This window comes from Carassius carassius, chromosome 14, assembly GCF_963082965.1.
Source record: "Carassius carassius chromosome 14, fCarCar2.1, whole genome shotgun sequence".
Lineage (NCBI taxonomy): Eukaryota > Metazoa > Chordata > Actinopteri > Cypriniformes > Cyprinidae > Carassius > Carassius carassius.
This window is the reverse complement of record NC_081768.1, coordinates 2755669-2769733: the sequence shown is the minus strand read 5'-3', so window position 1 is coordinate 2769733 and position 14065 is coordinate 2755669. Positions and strand designations below refer to the sequence as shown.

Below are 14065 nucleotides of genomic sequence, written 5' to 3'. Positions count from 1 at the left end.
CGAACGCAACGCTCAACGACCCCTTCTGATTTGATTAAAACAAACGACTATGATTGGTCCATCCTTAAATCCTTACTGTTGCTTTTCTCCGCGCGTGTTATTATATAGATAATACAGTTTTGAGGTGATAGTTTAGCGATTATTGGGGACGAATTTTATTTGTCACAGGTATGAATGCATGGTATTGATAGATATAAACAATTAAACGTGCAAAAAATATATCCAGTAAAATATAAAAAAATATAGTAAAATAGTAGAAAAATAGTAATAATAATAATAATAGTAAAATAGCACACACAAAAATCCCAGATTTATTTAAAGATTAGCCCTAGTCAAATGCCTTTAAATTTAATTATTTTACTTTTATTTTTATTTTATTTTTTTTTGAGTAGGGGGGCGGGTACACACAGAAAGAATGCGTCACTTTAGCGTCGAGTTTTTAATACGTGACGCGAACTTAACGGTCAAAGACGTCCGCCTAGCGCGTGTTAACGTAGAAACAATAGGAGAGCGGCACACGCATGTTCTTAAAAATACATACATTCCCTCTACTACAAGACCTAAACAACAATAAAAGCATGTCATGTCAGCCACGTGGGTTGTGTAAAAGGATACAGCGCTTCCAATTGGTCCACAGTCTCGTGACGTTAAACGATCCGCCTCTTCCCCTTCCGCGCACCAGCAGCGTTTTCCCGCGAACTCTCAGCTCCACAACAACTCAGTTGAGCCAGACAGTTCTGGGCCTGTTGGAATGGAATATATGAATTATTTTTGAACAACGTTAATTAAACACTATATTGCGCAGCACTCTTTCGAAAACATGGCGAAGCAGAGTTCTCTTTTTAATTTCTTCACGAAGTCGCCTCCTCTCGCGGTGAAGGCCAGATCTAACCCGTCTCCAGTGGAGGCTGATGCGGTGAACAAGTCCAACACCTCGCCCAAAGAACAAGCCAAAGTCAACAGCAAGAAGACGCCATCAAAACCCGTCAAACCCCAAACTACAGCTGGACATGCGAAACTATTCGGAGAGAAAGCAGTCAGTGCTAAACAGAGGTAGCTTAACGTTACAGTAATCTATCTGCAACAGTAAATGTGCAGTGCAATGATTTTGTACTTGTATTAGTTGAATAATTTGATTTTTGTAGCTATTTGGGATATTCAGAGATTACATTATGAAAATTTAGGATTGTGGAGGAGGATTGTGTCTAAAATTCGACCCAACATGCTAGTTCTGCGAATTTGGCGGGAGACTTTTGTGGAAAGGGGTGGATCAAGTTTCCCAGCGATTTTTTTTTTCTAGCCTGTTTTTGACCAATAGGAGACTCCGTTACGAAAATTCTCCATAGCAACCATACGTTCCGTTAAAATCCGCTACTACAATAGCCGTTAGTTTAAAATAATGTTCATTTTAGATTAATATATATGCGATAGATGAATATATACGCGACAAAAAGGAGTCTAAAAAGAACTGTTTTCTAATAGGAGCTTACAAAACAAAACAAAAAAATCCATAGCAATCGCACTTTACGTTAAAATCCATTAACGTAACTGCTTTTATCGTTACTCTAAATCTACATTAATTTTAGGTCTATATACATATACACCTTATATGAATATATATGAGGCGAAAACGAGCGTAAGAGCCCTGCAAGCATGTTTATTTTTATGACATTATTGGTATTTTTATTTACAGTATATTGTATTTATTATGGATGTAGTTATATAGTATCGGGGTATATACTGTTACCAGTTACTTAATTTATTAAGCATATATGTGGTTTGTTCCGTGTGTTTTTTTTAAATTTTTTTTATTATATTTACTGTTCATTTAATTTTATATTTAATTTAACTGCTATTAGTTCATATAAAAAAATGATAATAATGTCTGTCATTATCATACTAGTTTACTAGTCCCAATGCGACATGTTGTACTGCATCTAAACTTATTATAAACGACATTTTCAAGTTATCTGTACTTAATATTGAATATAGTTTTTCCTATGACTTTCTTATTTACTACTTTGTTCCTGTGGCTCAGTGGTAGAGCATTGCGTTAGCAGCGCAAGGTTGTGGGTTCGATTCCCAGGAAGCACGTTAGGTTAAAAATGTTAGCCTGAATGCACTCGAAGTCGCTTTGGATAAAAGCATCTGCTAAATTGATACATTTAATTTATTAATGAGTTAGATCTTTTTTTTTTTTTTTTTACCATATTTTAGGTGGATGTGTGATTTTGCTCTTGCTTTGTTTGAATGAATGTCTCATTGTTTCTCTCCAGCAGTGAACCGTCATCCATATTCAGCGCTGGGGCTCTGGTTTGGGCCAAACTGGAGGGCCATCCCTGGTGGCCCTGTATGATTGTTCCTCAGCCTCTCACCGGACAGCAGATGAGGGGCCGAGGACGAGACCAAAGACTCCACGCTCACTTCTTCGATGAACCGCCAACCCGGGGTTGGGTTAACACAAAATACATAAGAGAGTATCAAGGTGAGCAGGTCTTTATTTCCAGAATAACATTGTCTCCTCAAGTTAGAGTATAATGAATTATTCAAAGGTGAAAAATGGAGGGCCCTATGATTTCCGCGATGCAGAAAATGTGGACGGAATCGCAGAATCCAGTCATAAAAACGGAATTTACAGTTTAACCTGGAATGTCACAGAATTTGTCCAATTTTGAATGAATTAATCAAAAGTGGGTAATTGCACTTACATCAAATAGCGATATGGACTAATATTTAAAGTCGATTTAAATATGAATCCTGCATGTTAGGCGCAGAAGTGACGCTCGCTCGACAGTTGCTGTCGTCTCACTAAATGAGGACGTAAACATATGAAGAACATCTCCAGAACTGCTCTGAGAGTCACTTCATGAGCATTTGACCGTTTGATATGAGTAAAACTAGCTTCATATCACATACACAGAACTGTAAAGGTATTCACGGCAACTCGTCAAAATAAAAGACAAGATTTAATTAATCAGACATGCTTTTTGATTAATACAGTTAAATTTAACCATAAAAGGGTTAGTTCACCCAATTTGCTAAATTATGTCTTTAATAACTCACCCTCATGTTGTTCCAAACCCGTAAGACCTCCGTTTATTTTTGGAACACAGTTTAAGATATTTTAGATTTAGTCCGAGAGCTCTTAGTCCCTCCATTGAAGCTGTGTGTAAGGTTAGGGCTGTGACGATGGCTGATTTTTACCACCGCGGTAGTCATGGACCAACAACCGCCGGTGGCGCGGTGAAAAAAAACCCGAGACGAGCCAGATAATGACTCGTTCACGAGTCAAGAACCGTTTCTGTCAGACATGTCCGATTCGAGAACCGAGGAGCTGATGATACTGCGCATGTGTGATTCAGTTCTAAACCGAACTGATTCTTTTGTTGATTGATTCTGAACTGATTCTGTGCTAATGTTATGAGCCGGTGAACCGTTTTCTTCAACCGATTTATTGAATCGAACTGTCAGAAAGAACTACTGGTGATCCGAAAACCGATGCAACCGGTTCTTGACTCGAGAACGAGTCAGTCTTTTGTTCGTTATCTGGCTCGGCTCGGTGTTCATCTTCAGTTCTCTCTTCACAGCAGTTCAGTCAGTGTACTGTTTGAGTAAATGAATTACTCCGGGATATTGGTTTGTTTGAACTCAGAGGGAGTGTCAGCCACATTAAAAAAGTTAACAGCTTAAGTCATTTGTGGATTAATGCGTATTGGAGACGCGAACCGTTTAAAACGATTCAGTTCGATTTGGTGAACTGTTTCAAAAAGATCCAGTTACATCGAATGATTCGTTCGCGAACCGAATATCACAAACTGCTTTGTTTTGAACTCTCTCACAACAGACACGGAAGAGAAGACAATGCTGAATAAAGTCATAGTTTTTGCTATTTTTGGACCAAAATGTATTTTCGATGCTTCAAAAAATTCTAACTGACCCTCTGATGTCACATGGACTACTTTGATGATGTTTTTCTCACCTTTCTGGACATGGACAGTAGACCATACACACAGCTTCAATAGAGGGACTGAGAGCTCTCGGACTAAATCTAAAATATCTTAAACTGTGTTCCATAGATAAACGGAGGTCTTACGGGTTTGGAACAACATGAGGGTGAGTTATTAATGACATAATTTTACAAATTGGGCGAACTAACCCTTTAAAAAGCAGTTCAGAAAAATGAAACCAGAAAAAAAAAAATTGGAAAAAATAAAACAGAATTTGGGAAAAAATAAAACCGATTTCATAGGGCCCTAAAAATGTTTGATTCTGACCTTACGTACTTGTTCCTTAAAGGCTCTGATAGCACAGATGCCAAATCCGGTGGCGTGTTCTTCAGCGGTAAGCCTGTGATCCGTAAAGCGATGGAGCTGGCAGATGCTGCGATGAAGGACAGTCCTGAGCAAAGATTAAAGATGTCCGTGTGCATGGATCCTTCAGGTGACGAAGAGGAGGAGGACGAGGATATGGAGGTAAGCGAACACTAAAGAAAATTAACATTTACATAAAAGACACATTTCAGTTTGAAGAAGACTTTTAAACCGCAAAATTAAAATTCAGTAATTGGTCTTTATTAGTCTTTCCAAATCATCTTCGTAATGTTTCTGTACATAGTGTCTACAGCCAAAAACAAGACAGAAGAGCTGGATGAAAGTAGATTATATGAGTTGGGTAATATATTCCAACATTTTTTTAAATCGTGCAATAGCTTTGCACGAGGAACAGGACATTTTAAAGGTAATTATTTACTGAAATTGGCCCCTTTGGGTTTTTTTTTTTTTTGTAGATATTTTTTCATGGAATGTAAAAAGCAAGATTAACATTTACCAACATTTTCTCTTTAAATTTGTATCAATGAAGTCATGCAGGTTTGTAACAACACATTGGTAAGTTTAAATAGTTTTTAGAGGGATGAACAAAATGTGACCCTGGAGTAAGGCTGGGTCTAAAAAAAAAAAAAAAAAAATCCCAGATTTTTTTTTTTACCAAAATAAATCAGATATACGATTTTACGATTCCTACCGTAAATATATTAAAACTTTTTTTTAGATTAGTAAAATGCATTGCTAAGAACTTCATTTGGACAACTTTAAAGGCGATTTTCTTAATATTTAGATTTTTTTTGCACCCTCAGATTCCAGATTTCAGATAGTTGTTTCTCGGCAAAATATTGTCCTATCCAAACCGTACACCAATGGAAAGATTATGTTGAAAAATGGACCCTTATGACAGGATTCGTGGTCCAGGGTCACAAATAAGAAACAAAAATTATCTTTAAATCCTTTATAGGCATTTCAAAAGAAAATATTGACTTGTTGATCATTCATGTTTTAGCAGTTGCCTGTCAGCATCTGTCAAACAAAATGATTCTGCTGTACATGCAAGCTTCGACTACAAAAGTAAAATCTAATAACTTCTTTCTACTTCTCTCAGAAATGTAGGATCAATATGAGTTCATAGTTGCAATTAGCATAAAAAATCAATTACTAATAATTTATTATGTGGTCTTTTAATCATTTTGTCATAACATGGAGCATTGTATCAGCTTTGTAGAATATTATCACATTTCAGTTGTGTTTATTTTAATTTCATTATATAATGTTTTATTGTAGGTTGATAAATCGACCTTATCAGATGCTGATATGTCTGAGGAAGAGGTTAAAGAAAAAGCGAAGCCCAGTCGACGTTCGTCTCGTGCTGCAGCTGAAAAAGGTCAAAAGCCGAAGCGTCGCCGAATCGTGGTGGCATCTGACAGCGATGACTCTGGTGAAGAGTTCAAACCTGATCAGGCAGGAGGAAGCAGTGATGAAGATGAAGAAGAGGGAGTGAGTAGCGGGGCTGAGGAAGGAGAAAGCGAGCCGGAGATTGAACCAGACAGCCCTGTGAAACCGGTGAAGCGCAAACGTCCATCAGAAAAGCCTGCTAAGTCAAAGAGCAAACCAGACCCCCCCAAACGAGCACCTGCAGCTGTTTCATCAGTGGCATCGGACACCAAATCTCGACTTTCTGCTTTCTCCGCACCAGACAACTTCGAAAGTCAAAGCGGCAACGCAAACGGGACGGATGGAGGACCAACTTTGTGGGACCACGAGAAGCTCGAGTGGCTGCAAGACGGCAAGAGAAAGGATGCACAGCGCAAACGTCAGTCTGATGAAAACTACGACCCTACGACTCTATATGTCCCCGAAGATTTCCTTAACAGGACGACACCTGGCATGCGCCGTTGGTGGCAGCTGAAGTCTGAGATGTTCGATACCGTTCTGTTCTACAAAGTCGGTAAGTTCTACGAGCTCTACCACATGGACGCTGTGATCGGCGTCAATGAACTCGGTCTTACCTTCATGAAGGGTACTTGGGCACATTCTGGCTTCCCCGAGATCGGCTTTGGACGCTTCTCAGACGTGCTCGTGCAAAAGGGCTACAAAGTGGCTCGCGTGGAACAGACCGAGACCCCTGAGATGATGGAAGCACGATGTAAGACATTGGCGCGTCCCACTAAATTCGACCGCGTTGTCAAGCGAGAGGTTTGCCGAATCATCACGCGAGGGACTCAGACATACAGCGTGCTCGACGGCGCCCCTTCTGAAACTCAAAGTAAGTATCTCTTGAGCATTAAAGAGAAGAGCGAGGAGGACAGCGCGGGACACAGACACATCTATGGGGTGTGTTTCATCGACACCTCGGTGGGACGCTTCCATATCGGTCAATTCCAGGATGACCGTCATTGTTCCCGTTTGCGTACTCTGGTGGCGCACTATTCTCCAGCCCAGGTGCTTTATGAGAAAGGCAACCCGTCAGCTGAGACGCTAAAAATCTTTAAGGCCATCTTGTCTTCAACTCTACAAGAATGTCTCAATGCTGGTTCGCAGTTTTGGGATGCGCAGAAGACCCTCAAGGTCCTTGCAGAGGAAGACTACTTCAACGAAAGCAAAACCGATGAAGAAAAGGCATCAGTGTTGCCTTTGACTCTAAAAGCAATGACGTCCGAATGCGATGCTTTAAGTCTCACTCCAAAAACGGGGTATGAACTTGCTCTTTCTGCATTTGGCGGATGCATGTTCTACCTGAAGAAATGTCTAGTGGATAAGGAGCTTTTATCAATGGGAAACTTTGAGGAGTATGTTCCTGTCGACGTGGAGATGGAGCAGGCTGGAGGAGCGTCGTGTTTCTTTGCCCAGACTCGTCAACGAATGGTTTTGGATGGAGTGACCCTTGCTAATCTTGAGATCCTTCAGAACAGCTCAACTGGAGGTCCTGAGGGAACCCTACTTGAGCGACTGGACATGTGTTGCACTCCCTTTGGCAAACGCTTGCTAAAGCAATGGCTCTGCGCCCCTCTTTGCAATCCATCCTCCATTGGAGATCGCCTAGATGCTGTTGAGGACCTGATGGGCGCCCCGTCCCAAGTGACCGAAGTCACTGACCTGCTAAAAAAGCTTCCAGATCTCGAAAGACTGCTTAGTAAGATCCACAGCATGGGTACTCCTTTGAAAGGACAGGACCATCCGGATTCCCGAGCCATTTTGTACGAAGAAGTCGTCTACAGCAAACGCAAGATCGCTGACTTCCTCGCCGCACTTGAGGGCTTTAAAGTTATGAAGGAAATCGTGTCGATCATGGAGCCTGTTTCGGAAGGCTTTAAATCCAAACTGCTGCGTCAAGTGATGCTCCTCAAGACTGAAAACAAAGATGGGCTTTTCCCAGACCTTTCCCCAGAGCTCAAACGCTGGGATACAGCTTTCGACCATCAGAAAGCTCGCACCACAGGCGTCATCACGCCAAAGGCCGGCTTCGATCCAGAGTACGACCAGGCCTTAAACGGAATAAAAGACTGTGAGAGAGGCCTGCAGGAATACCTGGACCGTCAGAAGAAGCGACTGGGCTGTAAGAATCTGTCTTATTGGGGAACGGGAAGGAACCGCTTCCAGCTCGAAGTTCCAGACAGTGTTTCCGAGAGAAGCTTGCCAGAAGAGTATGAGGTGAGGTCCACCAAGAAAGGCTGGAAACGGTACTGGACTAAAGAGATTGAACGGCTGTTTTCAGAGCTACAGAGCTGGGAAGACAAACGAGACTCTGCGCTGAAAGACTGCATGAGAAGACTCTTCTACAATTTCGACAAGAACTGCAAAGACTGGCAGACAGCGGTTGAATGCATGGCAGTGCTTGGTAAGAAAAATCAACTTTATAGTTTGTTTAAACTTGCATAGAAAAAAAGAGAAAAGAAAACATTTTCCTATTCATCACAATATACTACATGCATCATATATACCATAATTTACATCAATAATGCCAACATGCCCTATTCATTCATAATCTTTCAACTCCAATCTAAAAAAATAAGCAGTTTGGCTAAACTTAGGCTGTAGTTTATGTAGCTCTTCTTTATGGATAGCTGGTCAAAGTGTTGATTTAAGCTAATTACCAATGCCGTTACATGCACAACAAAATGCTGATAAAAAACAGCTTGTTTTCAAAGGTTTATGTGTAAATCAATAAGCTGACACAAGCGTCTTTAAACGTTGCATTGACACAAGCGTCTTTAAACGTTGCATTTACATCTTTTGCAGCATCATGGCCATTAACAGGAGATTTAAAAAGTTAAATGCTTAAAAAAAACAAAAGTTTAAAATGCATCTTTTTGCAGTTTTTATATTTCATTGCTCTTCATTTTAAAAAGTCAGACATGCCAATTCGAAATGAAGGATACAGGGTTTGTGTAAGTCGCTAATAATCTTTTCATGAAATATATTGAGGTGTTTACATGACCTTACAGATTGTCTCCTTGCGTGTAATGTGCATGTACATGTACACAGTTTAATTGATTCAAAAGTTTTAACAGCATATTGCATTATTAGACATTGAAAATGGTCACAGAATGGTTATATGCACAATTACAAAAAGTCCTTCAAATTCTAAACACCATTTGTAAATTTGAGTCCAGTGTCTCTATACCATTTATTATTGGAGTTTTAATATAAAATGTTGACTTTTTTCCAGAATAAATGCCATGTTTACTGAGAAAATGAGTGATATTTGTAATAGGATGCCCAATGATATGTTCTTGTTGTCTCCACCTCTGCAGATGTCCTGTTGAGCATGTCCCGCTACAGTCAGAGCGGCGACGGGCCCATGGCGAGACCAGAGATCTTTCTCCCAGGTGATGGGTCTCAGTCACGCCCCTTCCTGGATCTCAGAGGGTCCCGTCACCCTTGCGTCACCAAGACCTTCTTTGGTGATGACTTCATCCCCAATGACATCTTCATCGCCTGCCCTGGTGGTGAGGATGATGATGATGATAAAGCACTTGCCCCATGTGTATTGGTCACCGGGCCAAACATGGGAGGCAAGTCCACCCTGATGAGACAGGTGAGTGTTGCTACAAACAATCTTCATGGTGTGTTCACATCGTAATTGTCTTTGGGGTATAATACTGAATTTATGTACAACAGTCCACCAATCTTAAATGATCATTTAATGCTTTGAATAGCAATACCGAATGTATCGCACATGCAATTCATTTCCTGGATAGTTTGCATACAGACACTTTTACAAAGTATACTTTTTTTTTATGATTAAGCTACAAAAGTTCAATTTAATTTTCAGTTTTACTAAAGAAAGGCTGGAATTGTACATTTAGCTGAATCCAAATCTGGTATGACTTTCCCATGTATTTTATTGAGCCACACCAAAATATTTTTGAACTGAATTGTGATTTAATTTCAAATTGCATTGTGCTTTGCAGTGTTTATAATCTAATTATTGTCAGAGCAGATAATTATACAAATTTCACCCTATGTTGTCTGAGCAGCTGTTCAAGCAGTAAGAAGGATGTGGTTTGAGCTCTTATTTATGGAAATGCAGGTTTCTGTATCATGCTTTCTGCCAGTTTTGTTTCGGCTTATAAATTCTACTGATGAACAAAATATAATAATATTAATTAAATCTATAAAAATCATGGATCTTTTTTTTTATTATTATTATTTAAAATGTTTTGTTTTTAATTTTATTTTTTAAAGATTTGGTTTGAGCTCTCATTTATGGGAATTGCAGGTTTCTATATCATGTTTTTAGTGTGTTTAGTTGTTCAGGCCTGGAAATTGTCAATAAAACAAAAAAAAATCACATAATATTAATAAAATCTTTAAATATCATAAAATTAGCATTTTTATATTAAAAAAATTATATATATATATTATTATTATTATTTTTTTTTTTTTTCATTTTTTTAAATTATTTTTCTCAAATTAATTTGTTCAAAAGAAGTGGGAAATATTGTAGAACTATACACATTTATTAACCTCATATAAATTTTATGACTATTGAAGTAACCTAATCATTGATGTGACGTAAAATGTTAATGCCCTGTTGAAATCAAGTAATCTGCACATTCTCTCAGTTATATTTCCCCTGTGTCCCGTGTCTCTTTCAGTGTGGTCTGGTGGTGATTTTGGCTCAGCTGGGCTGCTATGTTCCTGCTGAGAGTCTGCGGCTCACTCCTGTGGACCGAGTCTTCACTCGACTCGGCGCCTCTGATCGTATAATGTCAGGTACATGGCCATTTGTTTCTTATCTGTTCAAGCCTCATGTGTGAGCTTCACCCTGGATACTAAATAGACCATCTCTGGTTTTCTAGGTGAAAGCACGTTCTTTGTGGAGCTGAGCGAGACGGCCAGCATCCTGCTGCATGCCACCAACCACTCCCTCGTCCTGCTGGATGAACTGGGTGATTTAGCTGCTCATCACACACTAAATAAAATGCAAATGCAAAGTCTTAAATGGAGTAAGTTCTGATCTTTTCCTTCTCTTGAACTGCAGGCCGAGGCACAGCCACGTATGACGGCACAGCCATTGCCAGCGCTGTGGTGAAGGAGCTGTCTGAGAAGATCTGCTGCCGAACCCTGTTCTCCACTCACTATCACTCGCTGGTGGAGGAGCACGTCCAGGACCCCGCCGTCAGACTCGGGCACATGGTCAGTTTCAGGCCTAATATAACAGACTGAAATATTTTCAGCAATATTCTGTGCAATATTTTCTGTTGGAAAATCTATAAAAAAAATAAAATAAAAGTACAGCCACAAAACTTTATATTCACTTGACCATCTAATACTGGGACTGTCTATTCTATTTCTATTTTCTCTACTCGTTTTCTTTTTATTAGTTGAAAAAAAAAAAAAACACGATCATTTCTTAACATACTTGATTTTTATTTTAAAAATAGAACCTCTAACACTAAAATTCTGAATTATTTTTATATTATTTATTTGTTAAAAAAAAAAAAAAGCTCTTCTACTCTAACTTAACTTGATTACATAAACTAAAATGAAAACAAAGTATAAAAATAAAACTAACTCAAAATATTAATAAACTATAATAGGGAATAAATGATAGTAAAATAACACTCATGCAGTGTAACTTTATAAGTCTGTAATAAATGTGTGTGTGTAAAAAAAAAAAAAAAAGACATTTTTTTTTAAATACAAAAAAATACGAAATTACTAAAATAAATTAGTGCTAAGAAAGAAAATATAAAAAAGTTAATTCAAAATGGTAATAAAAACTGATGTATAAATGACACTAAATTAACTCAATAAATAAGTCTATAAATAATTCATGTTTGAAAGTAAAAATAAAAAAATATTTTAAATTAATCACAAAACTAGACATTTAAAATGTTAACCAAAATTAAAGTGAAGTCAGAAAATATAAAAATAAAAATTAATTTAATCATTTACTAAACTTTTCTTTATATCCCAACTTTTCAGCTTCTGACTTGACTGGTATCTTTCATACATTATATCCCTAATGTTTAACAAGACGTTTTTGTATTTCTTTCCCAAAGTGATTTAATATTATTTGGTGAGATGAAGTGAAATGATGTCCCTGTGTCTCCGGTCAGGCCTGTATGGTGGAGAACGAGTGTGAGGACCCCAGTCAGGAGACCATCACCTTCCTGTACAAGTTCATCAGAGGCGCGTGTCCCAAGAGTTACGGCTTCAACGCGGCTCGCCTGGCGAACATCCCGGAGGAAGTCATCCAGTCCGGCCATAAGAAGGCCCGCGAGTTTGAGAGGAGCACTGTGTCTCTCCGCATATTCAAGTGAGTGACCTTACCATCTTGCATCATATTTTCACATGAAAATGAGCAGAATCTGATACACATTTGGTATGCATTAAATCAATTAGCTTGTAAAAATCTCATATTCCTTGAGGAAAAACTAATTATAACATTATCCAATGTTCTCATTTGTTCAACAGGAAGTTGTGCTCGTTCGCTGAAGACCCTAGCGCTGACCGCGATCGGTTCACAACACTGCTTCAGATGATCGGCGGCCTGTGATGGAAAATGTTTTTTCTTTGTTTTAAGTTCTTCTCTCTTCACCGTTCCACCAGAGTAACTGTTGTCACATACAAAGCAATCACTCACTACTGAAATGATCTAATAAAGTTTATTTTTAAAAATGTTCCTTTGACTAGGAAATTAAACTTTTGATTAATTACTAACAGCTACATAATGGTTATTGAGTACTTCACAATATATTAAGTCTAGATGTCATGGAACATGCATATAATTCAGGCTGTATGAGAACCCACGGTCACCAAATACAGGGGGAAAAACAAAAAAAGCTGTACAGATATTCATCAGAGCTTCAAATCAGCACGAAGCCTCTTTTAAAACCTCCAGCAATGTCACTTCAGCTTGCGGCCAATCAGGGTGAGGGGGCGGGGCTAATCATTTAAATCGCTTCCACATCTCTTTCACACTCAAAACATTGCTGGAGAATACTTAGTGTTTCTCTTTCTTTTCCCTCAAATCTCTTTCACAGAAAGAACATACATCCTGCGACATGAGAACAAATACAGCAATCTAAGGTATAAACAACCCCAAAATCAATATACTTAAAATAAAATAAAAAGACATTCAAGTACATTTAAGATTGTTGCTTGAAAATACAAAACTACATGAGAAAGCATTAAAATCAAACCCCAAGAACTCAACATCTTTTAAAAAAAAAAAAAAAAAAAAAAAACTGAAGTGCTGGGTCTTTTTTTTTCATACATATACAAGAGCGCGGTGACGGCTGCATGGGAATTATCGAGTCTATACACTCTGAGTCCGTTTCTCTCCTCATTCTCCATCCCACGAATCCTGAGTCGCCGCCGCCGTCCCAAGAGCAGCAGGAGAAACGGGATCCACGCCGAATCCACAGCAGAACGTCTGTTAAATAGAAGTGTTTCCTCTCTGCGTTTATGCAATGCTTTCTTTCTCCAAGAGTTTGTTTGAATTGAATTATTTCTATGTCTGTGGGTTCAGTTGTGCTGCAGTGTGTTGGACTCTATAGGAGGCGCTGAATCGTACAGCGTGTCTGTGTCGTGCGTCGGCTCTCCGGCTAGTGTGCAAGGGTTCGACAGAGTCCCTGCGCCGCAGTCACAGAAAAACCTGCACACAAACACATTCAGTCACACACTGAAGAAGCACAAAGTATATACAGGGTTACAAAGGTGTGGAAAATGTTTCAGAAGCCTTCCCAAAAATCTCAGCAAGTTTCCAAAATTTCATAAGTTTTCAGAAATGTTCCACTTTTTTGAAACCTTAATTATATACAGAGAGAAAATGTATGTATTGTTTTTATGTTTTCATTAGTTTTCTCATACATATATATATATATATATATATATATATATATTAGTATTTTTAGGACTATAAGTCGCATCAGTCCAAAAATACGTCATGACGAGGAAAAAAAACAAGTCGCATTTATTTAGAACCAAGAGAAAACATTACCGTCTCCAGCCGCGAGAGGGCGCTCTATGTCTTCAGTGTAGAGTACAGGAGCACTGAGCAGCATAGAGCGCCCTCTCGCGGCTGGAGACGCTAATGTTTTCTCTTGGTTCATGTCAAATTAATTTCGATAAATAAGTCAAGTCTGCTTTATTGTCAATTCTTCAACATGTACAGTACATACATAAGTCGCACCTAACTGTAAGTCGCAGGACCAGCCAAACTATGAAAAGAAGTGCGACATATATATATATACCGTATTTTCCAGACTGTATGTATGTATATG

At 38.7% G+C, this 14065-nt stretch overlaps 2 protein-coding genes across 4 annotated transcripts in view; one reads left to right on the top strand and one right to left on the bottom strand.

Moving 5' to 3' along the window:
* Positions 1 to 645: 645 nt before the first annotated feature.
* On the top strand, positions 646 to 12460 carry msh6 (mutS homolog 6 (E. coli)). Of its 2 annotated transcripts, none has more exons than XM_059565685.1 (10): positions 646 to 1053; positions 2280 to 2485; positions 4297 to 4472; positions 5613 to 8166; positions 9083 to 9366; positions 10430 to 10547; positions 10634 to 10723; positions 10816 to 10970; positions 11897 to 12096; positions 12255 to 12460. In XM_059565685.1, the coding sequence occupies exons 1-10, from the start codon at positions 821 to 823 to the stop codon at positions 12334 to 12336; spliced, it is 4098 nt and encodes a 1365-aa protein (XP_059421668.1). In that variant the 5' UTR covers positions 646 to 820; the 3' UTR covers positions 12337 to 12460. The 2 variants fall into 2 exon arrangements, with proteins under 2 accessions (XP_059421668.1, XP_059421667.1); XM_059565684.1 differs by having other exon boundaries at positions 2277 to 2485.
* LOC132156714 (F-box only protein 11-like) overlaps positions 12432 to 14065 on the bottom strand; it is a 33682-nt gene continuing 32048 nt past the window's right edge. Inside the window, exon 22 of one of the 2 annotated variants that reach the window (XM_059565689.1) lies at positions 12432 to 13437. In XM_059565689.1, coding sequence (XP_059421672.1) covers positions 13308 to 13437 — 130 coding nt within the window. In that variant the 3' untranslated portion in view covers positions 12432 to 13307. The remainder of the gene's footprint in view (positions 13438 to 14065) is intronic. The other variant, XR_009437493.1, reaches the window with a different exon arrangement.